The sequence below is a fragment of the Berghia stephanieae genome, chromosome 6 (genome assembly GCF_034508935.2).
Source record: "Berghia stephanieae isolate SIO BIC M18660-M18661 chromosome 6, UCSD_Bste_1.3, whole genome shotgun sequence".
NCBI lineage: Eukaryota > Metazoa > Mollusca > Gastropoda > Nudibranchia > Aeolidiidae > Berghia > Berghia stephanieae.
Window position 1 is genome coordinate 1,221,907 of NC_088365.1, and position 22,500 is coordinate 1,244,406.

General features: G+C 36.4%; 2 protein-coding genes across 2 annotated transcripts in view; one reads left to right on the forward strand and one right to left on the reverse strand.

Moving 5' to 3' along the window:
* The window catches only part of LOC144975946 (uncharacterized), a 551,710-nt gene that overhangs the window by 278,758 nt on the left and 250,452 nt on the right, over window positions 1–22,500 (reverse strand). The gene's annotated exons all lie outside the window — the stretch shown is intronic.
* Window positions 2,585–13,499, forward strand: LOC144975941 (mesencephalic astrocyte-derived neurotrophic factor homolog). Its single transcript, XM_078920157.1, has 5 exons — window positions 2,585–2,741; window positions 4,312–4,454; window positions 7,084–7,214; window positions 9,433–9,574; window positions 11,154–13,499. Exons 2-5 carry the CDS (start codon window positions 4,355–4,357, stop codon window positions 11,345–11,347), a joined length of 567 nt encoding a protein of 188 aa, XP_078776283.1. The 5' UTR covers window positions 2,585–2,741; window positions 4,312–4,354; the 3' UTR covers window positions 11,348–13,499.

The window sequence follows — 22,500 nt, forward strand, 5'->3', positions numbered from 1 at the left end:
CTTTGAGTATCTGTATTTCTAATTTTGTATTATTCTCTCCAGTAAGTATTGATAGTATCCGCTTGGCTAAGAAGCTCACAACATTGCCATCCGGAAGTATAACGGACCAACACACAAAACTATGTGTAACTATAAACTTTCATAGTCTGGATAATACAGTTAAGTGAGAATTACTCATACATGTGGATGACAAAAACAATAACAAAGACCCGAGTGACATCAAATTCATTCAATTTGTATAGTATGCGTTTGGCTAAGAAGCTCATAACATTGCCACCCGGAAGTATAGCGGACGAACACACAAAACTATGTGTAACCATGAACTTTTATAGTCTGGATAATACAGTTTAGTGAGAATTAACCATAAACGCGGATGGCAAAAAGCAATGACAAAGACCTGAGTGACGTCATCTTCATTTTATCTATAGATAGTATGCAGATGACGTCACTCAGGCCTTTGTTATTGTTTTTGCCATCCGCGTTTGTGAGTTGTTCTCACTAAACTGTATTAACCAGACTATAAAAGTTCATGGTTACACAGAGTTTGTGTGTTGGTCCGTTATACTCCGGATGGCAATGTTGTGAACTCCTTGGCCAAGCGCATTCTATCTATAGTTTGAGTATCTGTATTTGTATTTTTATATTATTCTCTCTAGTCTGAGCATTCGTTTAGAGGCGCGTGAGGCAGTCATAATATATGCCAGCAGTTTAACAATTACTATAATATGATCGAAGAATTGTATTGAACTCTCCTCTGTTTTAATAGCCGATGGTTTTATTTGTAAGAACATTCCAGTCTCAGTGTATTGAGAAGTGATGATATTAATATTAATAATCTATATCACAGTATGGCTGGATTATCTGTATAAAACGGTTTTGTTGCATGTGTAATATAACAAACTCCCTTTTCTTGTTTACCCGAAGAAGGCTAAAGGCCGAAACGTCGTTTACTTTGTGTTGTGTCTTTTATATGAGTTATTTTTACTCCCTTTATTTTACAATACATTTTTATAATTTTGTTTACTGAACTTTTGGTATGATAAAATACTGTTACCAATACTCTTCAACAGTCGTAACGTCACTTCCTTCCTAATGACGCATGGTAACTTAGTAACACTGGCTCTAAACTATCGGAACAATGGCGGACGCCCGCATGAAATATTTCTCCGGCGAGCATAAAAGCGTATCCAGAGGAAAAAAAACCATAAATTTGATCATGTTCTGACTTTTACACATTCTGATCACAAGACATATGAAAAGTTCTCGCCAGCATGAAGAATAAAAAGTAATGATTTTCTTTGTTTAGAACCAAGATGGCCGCCGTTGCCGGGCGGCGTGACATCAGACTTCTGAATCCAATTGCTACTAGAGTGTCTTTCTACGATAAAAAAAATAAATGCATTCATAAAGAAATGAATCACAATGAAAAACAAACAAATAACTACATAGATAGATAGATAGATAGATAGATAGATAGATAGATAGATAGATAGATAGAATGACATATAGATAGATATAATATAGATAGATAGATAGGTAGATACATAGATAGATATATAGATATATTATAATATCTCTCTCTCTCATCTCTCTCGATATTTATATATATATATATTATATATATATTATATATATATATATATATATATATATATATATATATAGACTGAGAAAGAAAGAGAGAGAGATAGAGAGAGAGAGAAAGAGAGAGAGAGAAAGAGAGAAAGAGAGAGAGAGAGATAGAGAGAGCGAGAGAGAGAGAGAGGGGGGGGGAATTGGTAACTTTCGACGACGAAATTTAAAAACTCGCGTTAGTCGGTTAGTACTGACTCGTGTCTGTCTGAACGTATTTCTATAAAAAATTAAAGATATTTTGTACTGAAATGAGGACCCCAAGCTGAAAAGATTATTTGACTTATATATATATTTTTTAAAAAAAATCAAATGTAACACTGTAGCACAGAGAAGGGGACCGCACTGTGTGTGAGAGAGAGAGAGAGAGAGAGAGAGAGAGAGAGAGAGAGAGAGAGAGAGAGAGAGAGACTATAATGCACCATTGTCTTAAGCCTGAAATTCTTACATAAAATATAGATAGTATGCAGATGACGTCACTCAGGCCTTTGTTATTGTTTTTGCCATCCGCGTTTGTGAGTTGTTCTCACTAAACTGTATTAACAAGACTATAAAAGTTCATGGTTACACAGAGTTTGTGTGTTGGTCCGTTATACTTCCGGATGGCAATGTTGTGAACTCCTTGGCCAAGCGCATTCTATCTATACTAGACTAGCTATCATTTTGTCTTGGTCAGATTACAAGCTTCATTCCCAACAACTCCTATTCAGATACTAAAATAAGTACACGTAGCCTCTGCGTAATTCATAATTCATTGATGACGCCTTTAATATCAAATGCGGGGCAAATAAAGTATAACACGATGATTTGGCATTTAATTAAGTTTAATATTTTGTTGCCTGATGATTGAACACGTTGATAATCTAAAAATAGCTGAAAAACGTCACATCCGGATTTTCGCTACTACGTGTAAACAATTTTCCTAGCCAATCGTCATTCGCCAACTGTTACCGGCATCCTGATAACCCAAAAAGTTGTATTTATCTTGTGAAAGTTATTCAGTTGAAACGAAGTAACACTGTTCATTCATCAATAAGCTCACCACGGACGTAGTCTCGCCTGTTGTTACAACACTTCGTTGTAAAAATTAATATCAACTGCAGTAAACCGTAAGTTTTCAATAATACTAGAAAGTTTAATTTGTGTGGTAAAATTTATGTTTGTGAGAAGTTTAAAAAAAATATATATATATGACTCAATTTGTATTTGGCCGTTGATAACATGTTGGCTGGTCAGGGCCAGGGGAGTGGTTAGCAGGCAAATTGATGAAAATGAAGGCCTTTTCTATGATGATGAATGATCCGTTTTTTGTTGTTGATTATTCTTTTTTTTTGGGTGGGGTAAAAAAAACAAACATATTTATATTGGCCCTTATATAGACAATATAGAACACCCCCTCTCCAGGAATGAAATTGAAATGTCAAAATCAAAACGCAATGGCACTACAATTACAAATTCTTATTCGATTCTTATCTACACATACAATTTCTTATTCGATTCTTATCTACACATACTTATACAAATGTTTTCTCACTCCCCAAATTATACTTTTACGTCTAATTCTCATACTTTACGCGCACACACTGTCCATAGCAGACGAAATATCTCTATCTTTCCCCTCTTCTTTACTCTTTCTCTCTCTCTCTCTCTCTCTCTCTCTCTCTCTCTCTCTCTCTCTCTCTCTCTCTCTCTCTCTCTCTCTCTCTCTCCCCCCTTCTCAAATGATTGTCTAATTCACATTCATATATAGTTTTAATTTGACCTTAGCCATTGAATTGTTGATCCAATTTCCATCAGGGACATAAAATGGTATAAGTATATAGGAAATTTTGATTTTGTTGTGATTTACAATTTACATTATATAAATGCCTTACAAGTAACTAGTTTCGCTAGTACATGTGCTGACTGCTTACTGCCTCTAGTGATAAATGAATGTACATCTGTGTGGTTGTCGTATTGGTCATCTTATTGCATGTATCAACATCTTAAAAAGATGATATACACAATATTGCGATCAAGGTTAAAGAACGAGAAATGATAAACAAGAGGTGAAAAAGTAAATGATATTAAAAGTAATATACAGTAGAGGTTAAAGCCTGTAACTGTAATTGGAATTCCCCTTTATTGGAACAGCCGCTTAATTGGAACGATTTGTCTATCAAGTCTATGACAGAATTTTTATAATTTCTACTGGCTTATATCGAAACACATACCGGCTAATTGGAACAGTTTCAGACATTCAGCACTTGACAACTATATGAAAGTATATATATAGGGATTGTAAAACAATATTCATATGAATGTAGTCTTGACAGGTTGTTCCAACCATTAAAGCCACTTACAAAATCGGTTAATTGAAATTATCTCTGTGTAACAGTGCTGTTCCAATTAAGCAGTTTGTACACTGTAATAATATATATAGTAAATGGTAGTAGTAGTATAAGAAGACGCATTTTCATTGGAACTTTCGATGGCTACACTGAGTATAATAACTTTATAATTTATAGATGAGATATTTTTATCTTGTTAAAATATAATTTTAAGAGTTAATGTCTGCTACTACTACTACTACTACTAATACTACTCCTACTACTACTATTACTACTGCCACCGTCACTACAGCTACAACAATTGATCTCATGCTTTAATTACTCTTTTTTTTTAACACCTGAATTTCAGGGCCATCTGTCTCAAAAAACAAGGGATCCCAAGAATAATCACTATGCATTCTTCATTAAATATGTTGCATATAGGAGCTCTCGTAGTCATAATGACTATGGCTTCACAAGTTACAGGAGCCAAGGATGAGAGAGATTGTGAAGGTAAAGTTCTGTTTTGCATTGAAGACAATTATCCAGTATTACAATCAATTTGTTCTGCTAATAATATATGTCTCTTACCCCCTCCCTTAACATATACACATACACAAAAACATCTGACTTCCTTTTTTTTCTCTGTCCCAACTTATATAATCTAAAGATTTCGAGACGAAATTTGAATGTCCACAGCTCGTGAAGGCCTGAATAGTGCGGGGTATTGTGTATGTGAAGTGCCTAATCCAAAGGCGTCATATTGTCATGCATTCAGTCACAGACAATATTCAACATCATTCGGCTTTGTTATATTATATTTATAAGATATACCTTTCTGTTGATTAATTGCTGTATTAATAACAAGATTGTTTATATATGTTTTATTGAAAGATTTTTTTTTTTTAATGACCACATCATATATATATATCTGTTCAAATTTTTTAATCTGAAAGGAAAATCTTGATTCAATATCGGTAAAACTAAAAAAACAGCTGATGTTTAATCTGCTTTAAATTTTACATTTCATCTTCTTAAAGATATTAGATATTTGCTGGTTTTCGTATTATTGCATCATCTATTGGTCCAGAAGGTCACCTCAAATAAAAACGTTATTGGATCTGCCAAGATTCAGCATTGTTTTAGGCTTTGATTGGACTGTTGGGTATATTTTGATCTGGTGGAAAGTATTTGGCAAATAACTAGGATGCTATACAAAATTTAGCAACCAATTGACAGTCCCAAAATGCTATTTTGAAATGGATATATTATCCCTCGTTTTATAAGTGACATGCTCTTTAGAAGTCCATTGATACATCATTTTGTGCTTATTAAAACCAAAGCTATGAGCCAGTAAAATGGAGAGAAAAATAAAGTGAGTAGATGTGACTCATATATAAGGGAACAACACAAAACAAACAACGTTTCAGCCCTTGGTCTTCGTCAGGAGACAAAAAACACAAACACAAATATTTAAATTTACAAAATATCACATTTCGTCAAATGTGCTTATTAAACATCTGTAAATAGCATGAATATACTTTTATTTTGTACATTTATGTCATCAATTATGATTGACTGAATCATTGAATTTTGACAGAGTTTTAATTAACCTGACATGTTTTTTTTATGTGTTTGAAATACAGGTGGTTCTGTTCAAAATAATGCTTCAGGTATTTGGAGCATCATTAATGTCTGGGAATATTATTGATTAATCGAGTTAGTCAACTGATAACAAGATAAAGTACAATTGCGTAGATAAAAGACTTAAAATGTTTGACGTAATGATTCATGCATAGTAATGGTTTCTGTCTGAGATCTAGTAATGTATTAGTAATAGCTTCGAACCATTGACAACGTATTGGTTAATCATGATTGGGTTGATAAGAAATTAAGTGATGTATTGATATTTGATAAACCGGCTCAGACATAGTTAAAGCTCTATACTATAGTCTACATATCCGTAATCAGTAACCCAGACAAGGGTGCTTAAAAAGCCAAACTGATAAACCCTTTAACAATTTTTTTTGGTTTGCTCTAACTCTTACTTTGTTGGAAAATTTTATCGTTCCTGAGCCACTTAGCGCCATGTCACTGACATAACGTTACGAAGCATTGAATTTCCTTTCTGTCACAAGTATTGATCTTGTCTATGACACTCTCCGTACATAAAAAATAAAACACTATCCCTTTTTTTTTTAGATGATAGTGATAACTTATCCTTAGACAACTTGCAGTCCTTTGGTGTACTTATTTCACTGTGATCTTCAGATTTTCTGTGCCATTTTGTGGCAGTCTATTGCTGAATTTTAACCTTTTGGTGTCTTCTTTGTCTCCCTTTTTTATAATTCCTATTCGCGGCTAATTCTTTTTGTCCACCTACTACCTATTTTTATCATGTGTTCTGCCCATTTCTGGTTAGTTTTTATCACATGCGTAACTATCGGATCCTTTCTTTTTTTTTTTTTTGTCGTAAATTTGTATACTTTTTCTGAGATTGAAAAAAAGTTGCTGTTTGACATTGAACAGATAACTATGCTTTGATGATTTTTTTTTAGGTTTGAATCTAAAAGTTTTACTTTGCACATGTCAGATGTTTCCATATAATGAAAAGAAAGCATAAATAAAATTTCTTTATTTTCTTGTCTATGGGGTTGTCTCAAGGGAAGACTTAGATTTGTATGTAGGGTCTATCTATTCGAAGGAAAGAAGACTGAAACAAACCAGACATCAGCTATATTAACAGACAGCCTTTTTGTTAAAGTGGTCTTGGCTTGAAAGAAAAGACGAGCTGCCATTAGTAAAGCTCAAAATCAGGTTCTTTGGATTATAACACCTTATCCATTTCATGACGTCATCCTTTATCTTATTTGTCTTCTTTGGTTTTATCTTGGAATGCGACTACAAACAGAAAATGTTCGTGGATAGCTCATACGGTAGAGTCACGCTCTCACCGGCCAGGCGGAGTTGTCGTACCAATAAGGTCGCAGGTTCAAACCCCACCACCGCCGCGAAATTTTTTATTCTCTATTGTCTTCTGGCACTTTTCTACTCACTTCATCTCTTGTGACTACAAACAGATCATCTGTCATATGAATTGAGTATCATTTAATTTATCTTTAATTGATGTTTCTTTCCACAGTTTGTATTGCTGTAATAGAGAAATTCAAGAAGTCAGTCGATGAATCGGTCATCAGTAACGTAGCCAAGTCAGAGGCTGCCTTCCAAAAGTATTGTAACAAACTGCCTAAAGGAGGAAAGGAATATCGTTTCGTAAGTAGAGAGCCAACAATTTTTTTTTAATGAAAAAGGGGCCCATAAATTTAGTAAGGAATCTTATGTAGCAACTAAATTTCTTCATTCTTTACCTTTTACCGATGTTCCATGTCGGACACGACGTTGGAGATCATGGTTCGCCAGCTCTCTCTCTCATCTGCGAGTTTCGCACATTGATTTATGGGGCTTGCTACGTACGCTGCGACATTTCCAAGCCAGCTTGTCCTTCTTCGTCCTCGACCACACTTGCCTTCTTCGTCCTCGACCACGATTGCCTTTTATCTTTCTATCTACATTCTACATTCTCATAATTCCACAGATTTCATCAAGAGGCCAGGATCAACAATGTGATTTTTGGTTCATTGTCGCATTGCAGTGACTACTGTCTTGGTGAAAATGCAAGCTCTTGTCTCAGGTTGGAATAGAACTGAACTTCTCATGTATAGAGTTGAAGTTGAAATATTTCTGGTATCGCAAATAGTATCTGTGATGAGGATGAGCTGAGCATGAACTGTTTTATTTAGCGTAATATCCAATAAGGGTGTTCAAAGCGTTTACAAGGAGTCCCAAACCAGCAGGACACATGCCTGGGTGGGGTTCCTGACCTCCCATAGTGGGCAGGAAGGCACTTACTGTGTCTTCTATCCCCCTGTATCTGTTTCCTATTGCTTTGTGTCTTTGTCTTTGAGTGAGATTGCTTGGTTTTGTCCTGCCCTGGCTGGGAGAGAAATAGTCAAATGCATTGTTATTGTTTTGGGAGATATTTTTTTCCTTGTAAATCATCTCTCTGTTTATGTATTAGTATTATTATATTTGTTATTTTGAATGTATAATGTAAGCATTTGAGTGTATTCCTCTTTGTTGGGACTTGTGCTTTTGTCTGGATGAGACTTATAGGTGATCTCAAACTAAGTACACTGGTGGTATGCATTTGGAATCTACATCTGATCCCTATTTGTTCCCAGTTCTCCTTTGTCTTACTTTCTCTTGGGTGCTTTAATTGTAATTCTAGAACTTTTTACGATCCCATTGTCTTCCTTTTTACTGGCGCTGATATAACCTAAATGTGTTGCAAACGCCGTAAAACCTTAAAAACAAACAACACAACACAAAGTATGATTGCAATTCTTTTTTTCAACAGAGACGATGTTGTTGCTGATCATGTACTCATTTTACACCTGAGCACAGCGAGAGAATGTGAGTAAAGAGCCCTTTCCAAGGACTCATCTTTGCACCACCCCCAGATCAGGACTCGAACCTGGTGGTGGTTACCAACCACAAAGCTGAACAGTGATATAATTTTGTGCTGTGTGCCCTGGGATGGTCGAAGCCATTCAGCAGTGCTTTCTCTTTTCCGCTTTTATGTAGATTTCCGCATTTTTAATAATCCGTGAAAAATCAGCACTTGTCAAAAACCAAGAGAAATATCCGCGGAAAATTTCAAGAAAAATTGTTTTTTATTGGAGTGCTTAACATAAATCATAATTTTGATGCTCCAAATGGCTCTAATTGCATGTCAATTTTTATAATTTTCCGGGGGAGCATGCCCCCGACCCCCCGTCGACGGGGCTTCTAAAAAAAATCCTCCTTTTTGACAATTTCTTGGAGGAAGCACTGATTCAGGCACTGGTGTGGATTGCCTTTTTATTGCATGCATATCCTGGCAAGCCAACCAAGGACAGCTCATCTACCTTGATAGTCTTGTGACAGTCAACAGATGAAACTTTGCCCCTGTAATATGAGCTTTAAAAAAAATAAAATGAGCTTTTTTATCCACTAAATGTGCTCACAGCGGTTTACAAGCGGTCCCTGGCCAACCTCAACTTTGAACATTTAGGAAGGGATATGACGCCTTTTAGGCGATGTTACAATTTTTCCGGACGGAGACAACACTGTTAACGGCCGGGTACTCATTTTACACCCGAGTACGGTGAGAGAATGTGAGTAAAGAGTCTTCTCCAAGTACTCAACTGTAAGCCGAGCGAGGCTCGAACCCAGAACCTTCCGATCCGAAAGCGAGTGTCATACCACAAGACTGCATAGCTGCAATATGTACTTCAAACCCCCACCATAATGGGGCTAGTGTGCACAATGATGACATTAGTTATTTAATAGGGCATATATGGGATTAGAGATGAAGGATGGAGCAATGAATTTGTTAACTAGCTTGTCTAGTTGTGCTCGACTATATGTATTTGTTGTCTCTACCATACAGTGTTACTTCATTGGGGCCACAGACGATGCAGCTACTAGAATGGTGAACAAGATTTCTCAGCCCCTCAGTTATTTCATGCCTGCCAACAAGATCTGTCAGAAGCTGAAGCCAGTCGATTCGCAGCTTTGTGAACTCCGATTTGGTAAGTTACCCACTATAAGTGTACGGTGCTTTCTTAGGGCCCAACATGAAATGATAGAACAAACAAAAAAATTTTGGGTTCAAAATTGTTGTAATTTTACCTGTATCAGATACATGTGAAAATAAATGTACAAAAATTAATGCATAAAAAAAAGTTTGTATGTATAGATATATGTAATTAAATTTTAAAAATTCTTTTCTGACATTATCCGGTTCATCAGTCTTTGAAAGCATTTAAGAAAGTTAGTTATAGTTTAGTGTGATGGTTTGGGAAAATTGCTGCCAATGGTCTCTGTTGGAAAATTATTAGTCAATATATGTCATATCAAATTAGAGATGGAGACATCAGTGAAGGTGGGAGGGAGTTAAAATAATTTCAAGGGTGAAATTCTCATTTTCATAGTCTTCAAGTCGATCAGAAGGTTAAAATATGAAATCTCTGACAATAGCCTCCAAGGGTAATTTGTATGTTGAAATTTGCTTTTGTAGGGAAATATATGAGACCTAGCTCATGTTTAAATGATTTACCGACGAGAATGAATATATAGTTTTTTGGTATGCAATAGTTTAGAATTTCGCATTTCCGATCTTTTCAACTTTGGATTTTCTGCATATTTTGTTCATTTACTTCACATCTATAGTACCAAACTGAAGTAATGTGTTCCATTTACTCAACATTGTAATTAGTTTGTGGGACACCCTGACATAATATCAGGATTAGGGCAGTGGGTCACATATCAACTTTTGGTATATGTCCAGAGGACAGCTTATCATTCTGGATGTGGCCTTCTGAGGTCGCTTGCTGTATCTCCTTTGCCCCATATCGGTTTTCCTTTCCATGTTACTCTGTCTTTTTTCTGGTTTGAGACTGCTCTTCTTTCTTTTTTTTTTTGTTTCTGATTCTGGCGAGGAGAGGGGATCTTTAGCTGGGAGTGGGAGGGAGACAGTCAAATGTATAGTACCTATTTTGAGAGATATTTTTTCCTTGTAAATCATCTGTCACTGTTATGTTCTATTCACTATTAGTTTTGAATAATGTATCTTGTTTATTGTAAACATCTGCGTGTATCCTCCATAGTGGGAACTTTTGCCTGGAAGGGACTTTTATGTAATGTCAAAATTTGCACATCAATTGATTGCTCTTGGAATCTTCTGTTCCTTATTAGACCTAGTCCTCTTTGTCTTCCTTTTTGTGTGGTGCTTTGAACATCATATCTACAACATTCCTTTATCATCTTCCCTTTTTAATGGCGCTGAAATGACCTAATAGTAATATTGTTGCAAACGCTGTAAAACCCTGAAGAAGAATACAAGGCAATCACATATCATTGGTTGTGTTGATTGTGTTTTGCAATTGTCATATTCGCAAGAGTTTCTCACAGGATTCATTTTGAATTTGAGAAAATTTTTGAAAACCTGACAAACAGAATTCATAGAGAATTTGGACGCTCACCCCATTTTTTTTTCTCTATAGCCATGACAAAATAAAAAGGAGCAATTAATTGGTCTTCTTTTCTGCTTTGATATACTTTGGTATTGAAATTACCAAATAATTATCTTTATTATTTTATCCAATCCAGATAAGAAAGCTGACTTTTCAAAGCTGGCAAAAATGCGTGTCGGAGAACTAAAGAAGATCCTTTCTAACTGGGGAGAGGACAGGGCGTGCAAAGGATGCGCAGAAAAGGCTGATTTTGTCAAGAAAATCAAGGAATTGTTGCCAAAATACGAGCCTGAGGAGTACAAGAAGTTGAAGGAAAAATCTGAGTTATGATGTGGTCTTAGTATTTAGGTTTTCATTTTTTTGCTATTGTGTTTTTAACTAGGTTGTTTGTGTGCTGGAATGTATATGGCCGGTTTTGAGCATGTTTGGTGTGTTGAGAAAGCAAATTGAATGGCTCTGTATATTCGAAGGATTACACATGTACATATTTCCATATTTTTGTATGATTTTGTGTGTATGGTATGTTTGGATCTTCATTTATTTTGTTACACGCATCACGTTATTTATTGAATCTGAATTTCAGTTCCTGTTGTGATTAGGTATCTTCTTCGAGATGTGTGCGGTTAGCTGGAGGGAAATTTTTATTCAAGGATGCATGAATGTGTGTGTGTGTTTGTATGTGTCAGGTTATGTTGTGGGTCATTGTGTGCTAGTAGTGAATCATTTGTTATATACAAGATGTTGAGCATTTGAGATTTGAAAAATGACCTTCACTTTTGTGTGTGTTGAAATTACTGCTGCTAAGCATGTTGTTGATATTTAATTTGTTGACCGCGTTTGAGTAATATTTATGATCCACAATGCGAATTATGCTGTTGTCCATATTAGAATTCTCATCAGTGAGTGTGATGCTGTAATGACTTAACCGTGTATGGGATTGGTTTACTCATAATATTGTTATCCTACACAGTGTTGAAAATCCAGTGAAATGTACAAACTAGTCTCATTGAAGGTCTGCTTAATGCTGTTTATCCTGAAGCAGCAAATTCTGGTACAGTATCTGATTCATGAATGCATAAGCAAAGAAAAAAAAAATATGTTTCCTCTGTAATGGAATGTTTGACATTGTGAGATTGAAGCCATTTGTGCGTGTTTCTCTGTTAACTATAGTGTCACAAACATCAGCAAAGTGTAGGTTGATATGGTAGAAAAGAAAGTGATGTTGATCAGGTGTAAAAATCTATAGCGTAGGTTGATATGGTAGAAAAGAAAGTGATGTTGATCAGGTGTAAAAATCTTTAGCGTAGGTTGATATGGTAGAAAAGAAAGTGATGTTGATCAGGTGTAAAAATCTTTAGCTGATGCGTTGAATAATGGCATGATGAATTATAGTTGTAGAGTGGATCGTGCTTTAACAAATGTAGTTGGTGTTTGTATTGAATAATGAAATTGATAAATATTTAACCATAACAGATAATGGATTTTTGAAATAAATGATCCATGGTGGGCACTGTAGTGATAAACCATTGGAAGATGTCGTAAATGATGAGTGAATGATTGCACCAACAATTTCAGAAATTATCACCCATTATATTTTGTACTGTAAAGTAAAATTTCCCACGGGTGGGGATCCTGACCTCCCATAGTGGGCAGGGAGGTACATGCTGTGTCTTCTATCCCCCCATACCCGTTTTCCAATTGTTTCCTGTCATTGTCTTGGAATGAGATTACTTAGTTTTGTCCCAATCCTTGCCGGAGTTTCTTGGCTGGGAGGGAAACAGTCGAGTGTATAGTTATAGTTTTGGGAGATGATATCTTTTTCCTTGTAAATCATCTCTCTGTTATGCATTGTATTATGTTTAGTTTACATATTATATTATATGATTGGTAAACATTGGAGTGTATTCCTCTTAGTTGGGACCTGTGTTTGTGTCTGGATGCTGGGTGGGGATCCTGACCTCCCATAGTGGGCAGGGAGGTACATGCTGTGTCTTCTATCCCCCCGTACCTGTTTTCCAATTGTTTCCTGTCGTTGTCTTGGAATGAGATTACTTAGTTTTGTCCTGACCCTGGCCGGAGTTCCTTGGCTGGGAGGGAAACAGTCGAATGTATAGTTATAGTTTTGGGAGATGATATTTTTTTCCTTGTAAATCATCTCTCTGTTTTGCATTGTATTATGTTTAGTTTACATATTATATTATATGATTTGTAAACATTTGAGTGTATTTCTCTTAGTTGGGACCTGTGCTTGTGTCTGGATGAGACTTTTAGGTGATCTCAAACCAAGTACTTTGACGGTGTGCTCTTGGAATCTACATCTGTTCCCTATTTGAACCAATTCCCCTTTGTCTCACCTTTTCTTTTGTGCTTTAATTGTAATTCTAGAACTTTTTAGTATCCCATTTTCTTCCTTTTTACTGGCGCTGATATGACCTTAATGTGTTGCAAGCGCCGTAAAACCCTTAAAAAAATAAAAAATAAATAAATAAATAAAATGTGTCTGGATGAGACTTTTAGGTGATCTCAAACTAAGTACTTTGACGGTGTGCTCTTGGAATCTACATCTGTTCCCTATTTGAACCAGTTCCCCTTTGTCTTACCTTTTCTTTTGTGCTTTAATTGTAATTCTAAAAGTTTTTACTATCCCATTTTCTTCCTTTTTACTGGCGCTGATATGACCTAAATGTGTTGCAAGCGCCTTAAAACCCTTAAAAACATAAAAAACATAAAATCTCCCATCACAAATCGCCTGTGGCTTTAGATTTATAAATGGAGTTTTTGTGTCTTGTTGGAGACGTTGTTTCTTTTCCGTTCTTTATGAAATTTTTAGTTGTAGATTTACTTCATAAACGATTTTTATTTTAGTGTTACCTCTCGCCTGTCTGTGTGTGTGCGATGTTTAAATGGGATAGGTTGGTCCTAGATTGACTTTGATCACTCTTTGAACAAGTCCCTTGCGTCTCACAAATACTCTTCGTTTTGCGTTTGTTTGTGCAGGTAAACTTAAATTGTGAACTTTTTAGATTATCACATTTTAATAAATAATTTTCTGGTGCGGAAATGGCATTAAAAGCACTTGGGAGTGTTGCCTGTGTCATCAAATACCTCTAAACAAACACAATTTGTTACTGTTGATTCATATCCCAATTTTCCCATTTATTTATTCCATTATCAGTCAACTATCGCCATCATGTTCAGCTTAGAGTTATGTTTTGTTGTTGTTGTTTTCATAATATAATGATTGATATATGTTGTTTCATCTGTTTTCAAATCCTTGTAAAGCAGTAAATATTTAAGGGCTGTCATTAACTACGTGTTTTTTTCTTCCCTTTGTTAATTATAAAACGTTGTTTATATCTACAAAACAAATTATTCTATTTATTTATTTAAATAATTACTTTTTTTTTCTTTCTTTTTTCCTTTTTAGGGAGGGTTGGGGGTGGTAACAGTTCTAAACTTTCTACTTGCTCTCCCTTAAAACCAGTTTAATCAATGCTCTGGATGAAACATCATCTCTGGTCTTTTCGTTCCTCCAAAATCTGTTTCCCTCATTTGAACATGCCTTTGCCTTTGAGTAAGACTTTGGCTTTGCTTTGGCTCTGTCTGGGATGCTTTATCAGCCGTGAAAACAGTTTTAAGTTTTGTTCTTGGCAGGGGGGGGGGGGGGGGGGGGGGGGGGGGGTGAGAGTTGTCGTGGTACTTAATCTCATTTTAATAACATTATTTTTTAGTTTATTAAAACAGGTGGAATTTTTAGCAAGTCTCAGACCAGATACATGAATAGTTTGCCCCTGTATCTACTTGTTTAAACTCGTTCCTCATTAACTTAGCGTTGGCAAGCGCAGCTAAACTAGATTGATAATCCTTTTGAGTATAACATTATTATATTATTCTGGCGCTGAAAGGAAGGGATTGCTAGCGCCTACAAAATGAGACAAACAAAACACATTGTACAATGTTAAGACTGTTTTGATAACAGCATAACAATGTTAAGACTGTTTTGATAACAGCATAAGCAGTAATATACATATATGAAATATGTTTAAAATTGTTTGAAGATGAATAAAAATTCAATGAACATGACTCAAATATGTTACAATAGTTGATACTTTCTATGTATTCCCCCATCCTAGCCTTTTTAGTGGGTATTGCTGTTTGTCTTTTCTTCGATGTCCCCTGCTCTTTTAACACCGGTGGTCGCCCCGATTGGATCACCACCTTGACCTCCCATAGCGGTTCTATCCCCTTATATCTGTTTTCCAACATGCTTTCTGTCTTTGTCTCGGAATGAGATTATTTGGTTTTGTCCTGGCTCTAGCCGGAGTCCTAGCTGGGAGGGAAACGGTCAAATGCATAGTTATTGTTTTGGGAGATGATTTTTTTTTTCCTTGTAAATCATCTCTCTGTTATGTATTATTATTTTTTATTTTGAATGTATAATGTAAGCATTTGAGTGTGTTCCTCTTTGTTGGATTTTGTGCTTGTGTCTGGATGAGACTTGTAGGTGATTTCAAACTAAGTACATTGGTGGTATGCCCTTGGAATCTACATCTGATCCCTATTTGTTCTCAGTTCCCCTTTGTCTTACTTTTTCTTGGGTGCTTTAATTGTAATTATAGAACTTTTTACTATCCCATTTTCTTCCTTTTTACTGGCGCTGATATGACCTTAATGTGTTGCAAGCGCCGTAAAACCCTTAAAAACAAAAACAAACCTCCATCCTAGCCTTTTTAGTGGGTATTGCTGTTTGTCTTTTCTTCGATGTCCCCTGCTCTTTTTACACCGGTGGTCGTCCCGATTTGATCACCACCTTGACCTATGTGATATACAGTGGTGTGGGCGCTTTAGTGCTTGCTTAGCGGCAGAGGTTAAACAGTTGACCATCACTAGACTATCCCGGAAAGCCAGCTGCTTTCGGGCGCCTTGCGTCGGCCTGATGTGGTAAACGTGAACTGAATGGTGATCCAACCCAGCGCCCGAATAGGATCTCACTCCCTATCCCTCTGGGTGGGGTCCCTGACCTCCCATAGTGGGCAGGGGAGGTATATACTGTGTCTTCTATCCCCTTATTTCTTTGTAAATTATCTCTCCTTTATGTATTATTATATTTGTTATTTTTGTATTATGTGTAATGTAAGCATTTGAGTGTATTCCTCTTTGTTGGATTTTGTGCTTGTGTCCGGTTGAGACTTATATGTGATCTCAGACGAAGTACATGGGTGGTATGCTCTTGGGAATCTACATCTGATCCCTATTTGTTCTCCCTTTGTCTTACTTTCTCTTGGGTGCTTTAATTGTAATTCTATAACCTTTTACTATCCCATTTTCTTCCTTTTTACTGGCGCTGATATGACCTAAATGTTTAGCAAGCGCCGTAAAACCCTTAAAAACAACAGTGCTTGCCTACCAGCACAGGTTAACCGGTTGACCGTCACTAGACCATCCCGGGAAAGTCAGCTGATTTCGGGCGCCTGGTGTGGTAAGTGCAACTGAATGGTGATCCAAGATGGCGCTCGAATAAGGTCTCACCCTCTATCCCGGGCATTCGTCTGTTAAGCCGCTTCATGGCCCACGTTTACCGGATACCCACGTATGGCTAGCCACCACTAGCTGGACACCCCTCCATTCGAAAAAAAAGAAAAATCACTGGTGGTCAATGGGATAGGTTGGGTCTCCTTTAACACTATCACTCCTTCTATGTCTACAATATGGCCCTCGGTTCTCGTCTTCGAGTCTAATGCCACAAGGGAGGCAACTGGTAGGATCTTCAATCTCTTCTTCTTCTTCTTCTTCTTCTTCTTCTTCTCTTCTTCCTTCTTCTCCTTCTTCTTCTTCTTCTTGCGGGTGGTTGGATGGGAGCATCACCCTTGAATCATATACCTATGATGTTCGCATGGGTGTACGATCCGATAGTGATGTCGTTTCTTCTTCTCTTTACTAGCCTATCCTGCTTCTTTGGTTTGTGATTGTATTTTTGACAGGGGATATTTTTTTTCTGTAAATCTTCTGCCTGTTTGTTCTTGGTTATTTATAATTTAGCTTATGATATCTTTAGGTTATGATTTTGATTTACATTTGTACTATTTTTGTTGGATTGCTTGTTTTCTTGTTTCAGCGGTCTCTCATATAACCTCAATTGTGTTGGAAGAGACCTAAAGCAACAAACAAACAAAAAAACAAATTCTTCTTCTTCTTCTTCTTCTTCTTCTTCTTCTTCTTCTTCTTCTTCTTCTTCTTCTGCCTCTTGTTTTTCTTCTTCTTCTTCTTCTTCTTCTTCTTTCTTCTTCTTCTTCTTCTTCTTCTTCTTCTTCTTCTTCTTCTTCTTCTTCTTCTTCTTCTTCTTCTTCTTCTTCTTCTTCTTCTTTTTCATGTAGAAGCCTGGGTGGGATTCCTGACCTCCCATAGTGGGCAGGGAGGTACGTACTGTATTTTTCTATCCCCCACCATTGCTTTCTGTCTTTGTCTTGGAATGAAATGAAATAACTTAGTTTTGTCCTGACCAGAGTCCTTGGCTGTGAGGGAAACAGTCGAATTTATAGTTATAGTTTTGGGAGATGATAATTATTTTTCTTGTACATCATCTCTGTATTGTATGTGTTGTTTTTTTAAAAACATGATTTGTAAACATGTGAGTGTTTTCCTCTTAGTGTGGACATGTGCTTGTATCAGGATGAGACTTTAAGGTTGTCTCAAAACATGCACAAGTGATAATATGCTCTTGGAATCTGCATCTGTTCCCTATTTGTGCCATTCCCCTTTGTCATACTTTTCTTGTACGCTTTTAATTGTAAATCTATTTTTTTACTATCTCATTTTCTTCCTTTTTACTGGTTCTGAAACGACCTGAATGTGTCGAAAGCGGACAAATTGGGAATGGCAGTTATAATGTCTATTAACTCACTCCATTTCTGTCATCTGCATTTTTTGCGGCCGCAAATATCAGGGCGATCCGCAAATTTTGGCAAATTTCCCAAAATTGGCAAATCGTGGCAAATTTTGGGGTAAAAAGAAGCGAAAACAAAATAACGAAAAAAAAAAGGTGCTAAACTTGAGAAATGTTGCAGCTTTGCCTGGGCCCAAACCAAGGGAAGCTACTCTCTACGGATAATGATCCTTCAAAATCTTTGTAACAACGCTATTCATAATGTAGCCTCCTTAAATGTAATAAATTGTCTTTTATAATTTTTTTTCTGTATCGCGTGTTAATTTTTTTACTGAAATGCTTAGTTATCCTCGGCAAATTTTTTGGCACATTGTGGGGGGTTTTTGGGCAAATTTTAGGTCCCAATTTGGCAAAAAATGCAGATGACAGACTAGAGTTAATCTTTTTCTTGCAGGGTAGCCGTGCGATGGAGTGGTATGAGGGCTAATTATGTCACAGCCCCAGATGACGGCTTTGTGTAATTTACGGGGAGAAAGGTCAGAAAATCAAAGGTCAAAAGAGCATTCTTCTACTTCATGGCTTCACAGCTGATCATTTAATGTGGGCTCCAATTGTTCAAAATTGGAAAAAAAATGTTTTAAAAATGAGCAGGTGCATAGTTTTATTCAACTATCATTAACATGTAAAAATTAAGAACATTAGCTTTGATACTACGCCTATAATTTGTCTCAGAAAAATGTAATAAATAAGGCATGGGGTAAAAGTAACCCGGGTAAACTACGGATATAGTCGATGTTAGGGTTGAGTGAGTTAAATGTGTGGCAAGCATTGTCAGACTTCTAAATGGGACTGATCGAAAAGTACATCACAAGCAAGCACTGTTCAAATTCCAAAACGTTCTACGAAGTTATCCTATACCAAGCAGGGTGAGAAACCATAAACTCCCTGGACCTGGAGGTTGTTTTATTAGCCCAAGTTTGGCCTTGAGCTTTTGTTTTATATAGCGTGAGTCCAGCAAAATGTGCTGAAAGCGCATAACCTGGGTGAGGTTCCTGACCTCCAACAATGGGCAGGGAGGCACTTTCACTTACTGTATCTGTTTTTCAACATGTTCCCTGTCTTTGTCTTAGAATTAGATTACTTAGTTTTTTCCTTACCCTGGCTGAGAGGGAAACAGTCAAATGTGTATTTAGAGTTTTGAGAGATTATATTTTTTGTCTCAGAAATCATCTATTATGCATTGTGTTATTTTTGTTTTATATATATATATATATATTATATATATATATATATATATATATATATAATATTATATATATAATATATATTATATATGTGTGTGTGTGATTTGTAAACATCTGAGTTTGATCCTCTTAGTGGAGACCTGTGCTTATGTCTGGATGTTTAGGTGATATCAAACTAAGTACTTTGATAGTGTGCTCTTGGAATCTACATCTGTTTCATATTTAAACAAATTCCCCTTTGTCTTTCCTTTTCCTGGGTGCTTTAATTGTGATTCTAGAACTGTTTAATATCCCATTTTCTTCCTTTTTACTGGCGCTGATATGACCTAAATGTGTTGCAAGCGCCCTAAAATCTTAAAAACCAAAAAAAAAAAAAAGAAGAAAAGGAAAAAAAAAAAAACAAAAAAAAAAAAAAAACATCCAACAGTATCATTTAAGATAAGACATGACGCTCATAACAGCTATGCGTAAATCACAATTGATTTCGATAGAGACAACGGGGTTGCCGTTTTACACCCAAGTGTGGGGAGGGAATTGAATGCAAGTAAGAACCTTCTCCGGAGTGCCAGAGCCGGACTCAAGCGAAGCAGAGACCTCAGGTCTGAAGGCGAATGTTACCGGCTAGATTCTCATTTGCAGCTTATTTAAAATACTAGACATTGTCCTATCCACGCCTGGACTTGTACCCGGGAACTACAGATTCAAAGCCGAGCGCTATACTGACTACATTACAAAGCCACAAAATACCAGTCAAGCATTGACATGGGTATTCCACAAACGATTCAAATTACAAGAAAACTAAAGTGTGAAGGAAACATAGACTAGATGAAACAGAATCACAGAGAACAAGAAGAGAGAGGAGAGAGAGAGAGAGGAGAGAGAGAGAGAGAGAGAGAGAAGAGAGAGAGAGAGAGAGAGAGAGAGAGAGAAATTTGAATGGATTGAAGTTATTGTTATGCGCCTAGAGCTTTATTGTATAGAGGAGTGGGCGCAATATAAATAAATTTCATTATTATTATTATTATTATTATTATTATTATTATTATTATTATTATTATTATTATTATTATTATTATTATTATTAAGTTCAATGTTGCGTGAAACTGTACAATATCATTTTCCCACAAGTAATGTATACATTCACACTCCCTCCCTTTCCCCCAAAGAAAGTAAAATTACAAAACAAACTATTCCATTTGTGACAATGTTCAATTTGTTAAAGGAAAAATTGTTTAAACAATTTCCTATAAGCCCAGTCCCTCGTGAGAAGTAAAACAAAATTGCTATTAAATTTGAGCGTTGTGTAGCGCAATATCCACTAAATGTGCTCAAAGCGCTTTACAAGGGGTCACTGGTCAACAGCAACAGTTAACATGTATAACGAGACATGACGCCTGTTAGGCGATATTACAATTTTTCGGACAAAGACAACGCTGTTAACGACCAGGTACTCATTTTACACATGAGTACGGTGAGAGAATGTGAGTAAAGAGCCTTTTCCAAGGACTCAACTATGCGCCGAGCGCGAGGCTCGAATCCAGGACCTTCTGATCCGAAAGCGAGTGTCATACCACTAGACCACATAGCCGCACATTGGTCTAATCCACCAACATACAAAGAGAAATAAGCTTGCCGTTATAATTTGCTTCAAACATAAGAGGGTCATGTCAAAGCACTCGCCAATTACAATACTGATCTACAATTTTCAGTTTTGCATGCAAAATGCATTTTGTTTATTTTTATGTAATACCTGGAAAAGAGATCGGGAGTGATAATAATAAGGGATTTGTGTGTGTGTGCTGTGTTATATTCCCTCTTTTCTTTTCTAACCTAACAATAATTGTCTCCTATTATTATTATTATTATTATTATTATTATTATTATTATTATTATTATTATTATTATTATTATTATTATTATTATTATTATTATTATTATTATTATATCATTATGGCGTCGATTGTAGAGCGTCCCTCTCATGGCCAGGCGGAGTGGTTGTAACAGTCGAGTCGTGGGTTCGAATCCCCATAGTCGCAAATGTTTTTCTTCTCTATTGTCATCTGTTTTTTCATTAGGCCAAGGAGCCGGATTTTATCTTTGTTTCTATAGCGTGAAACGGACAATATCAATTACTTGTTACCATTTAGATATGACGCTAGTCTCTGCCAGATCTAACAGACCCATGTACCCAATCACTTCTGGGTGGACAAAAAAAAAGAGGGGGGGGGGGGGCGGTCAAAAAAATCTCAACTGCACCTCGGTCCCTTTGATTGTGAAACGAGTGCTCTACCAACTGAGCCATCGGGACCCCAAATATGACAAGTAATTTCGTCTTTTACTGACTAAATATATAAATATAACGAAAAATAGATTTTTTTTTTTGTTTCTGAATGGTGGAGAAGACACAAACGTTAGTCAGATTGTATGCTTAATTAAATACGACCAACAAATCAATTTCTCTGGCATCTAATAAATCATCCTGACAAATATGTACCGTCTTGAGACGTGACGAATGTCTAGGACTCGGTGGGGTTTCTGACCTCCCACAGTGTGCAGGGAGGTACTTGCTGTCTTTACCCCCCCCCCCCCCCCCTGTATCTGTTTTCCTACTAGCTTCCTGTCTTGTCTTTGTCTTAGAGTGAGATTACTTGGTTTAGTCCTGGACCTGGCCAGATACCCTTGCTGGGAGGGAAACAGTCAAATGTATGGTTAGTGTTTTGGGAGATGATATTTTTTTTCTTGTAAATCATCTATCTGATATGCATTCTCGTATTAGTTTTGTTTCAATTATGATTTGAAAACATTTGAGTTTGTTCCTCTTAGTGGAGACCTGTGCTTGTTTCAGGATGAGACATTTAGATGATCTCAAACTAAGTAAGTGTGCTCTTGTAATCTTCATCTGTTCCCTATTTGAACCAATTCCCATCTGTCGTCCTTTTTCTTGAGTGCTTTAATCGTAATTTTAGAACTTTTTACTGTCCCATTTTCTTCATTTTTACTGGCGCTGAAATGACCTAGATATGTTTCATGCGCCGTAAAACCCTTAAAAACACAAACAAAAACAACAATGCTTAGGATTTGCAGAATCTAGTCTTTCCTGGGGAAACCACAATACTTTGATTCACTTCCGTGAAAATCTCATTTCTATTACAATGGTGTGAAACCGTTATAATATATTATACATACGTTCAGCCCCCCCCCCCCCCCCTCCCCCATTCATTCATTGGTTTGCAATGCACACATTAAGTGCCATAACGTGTCAACTTGCTCTCTCGAGCACTGAAGTGACGCTTCTCGATGCATTGTTGTTAGATAATAATAATATACACATATTATAGGAATCGTTAAGAGCAGAG

Coding starts and splice junctions, on each gene's coding strand:
- LOC144975941 (XM_078920157.1), top strand. CDS start 4,355: ATGCATTCTTCATTAAATATGTTGCATATAGGAGCTCTCGTAGTCATA. Junction 4,455..7,083: donor GGATGAGAGAGATTGTGAAG/GTAAAGTTCTGT, acceptor TTCTTTCCACAG/TTTGTATTGCTGTAATAGAG. Junction 7,215..9,432: donor GAGGAAAGGAATATCGTTTC/GTAAGTAGAGAG, acceptor TCTACCATACAG/TGTTACTTCATTGGGGCCAC.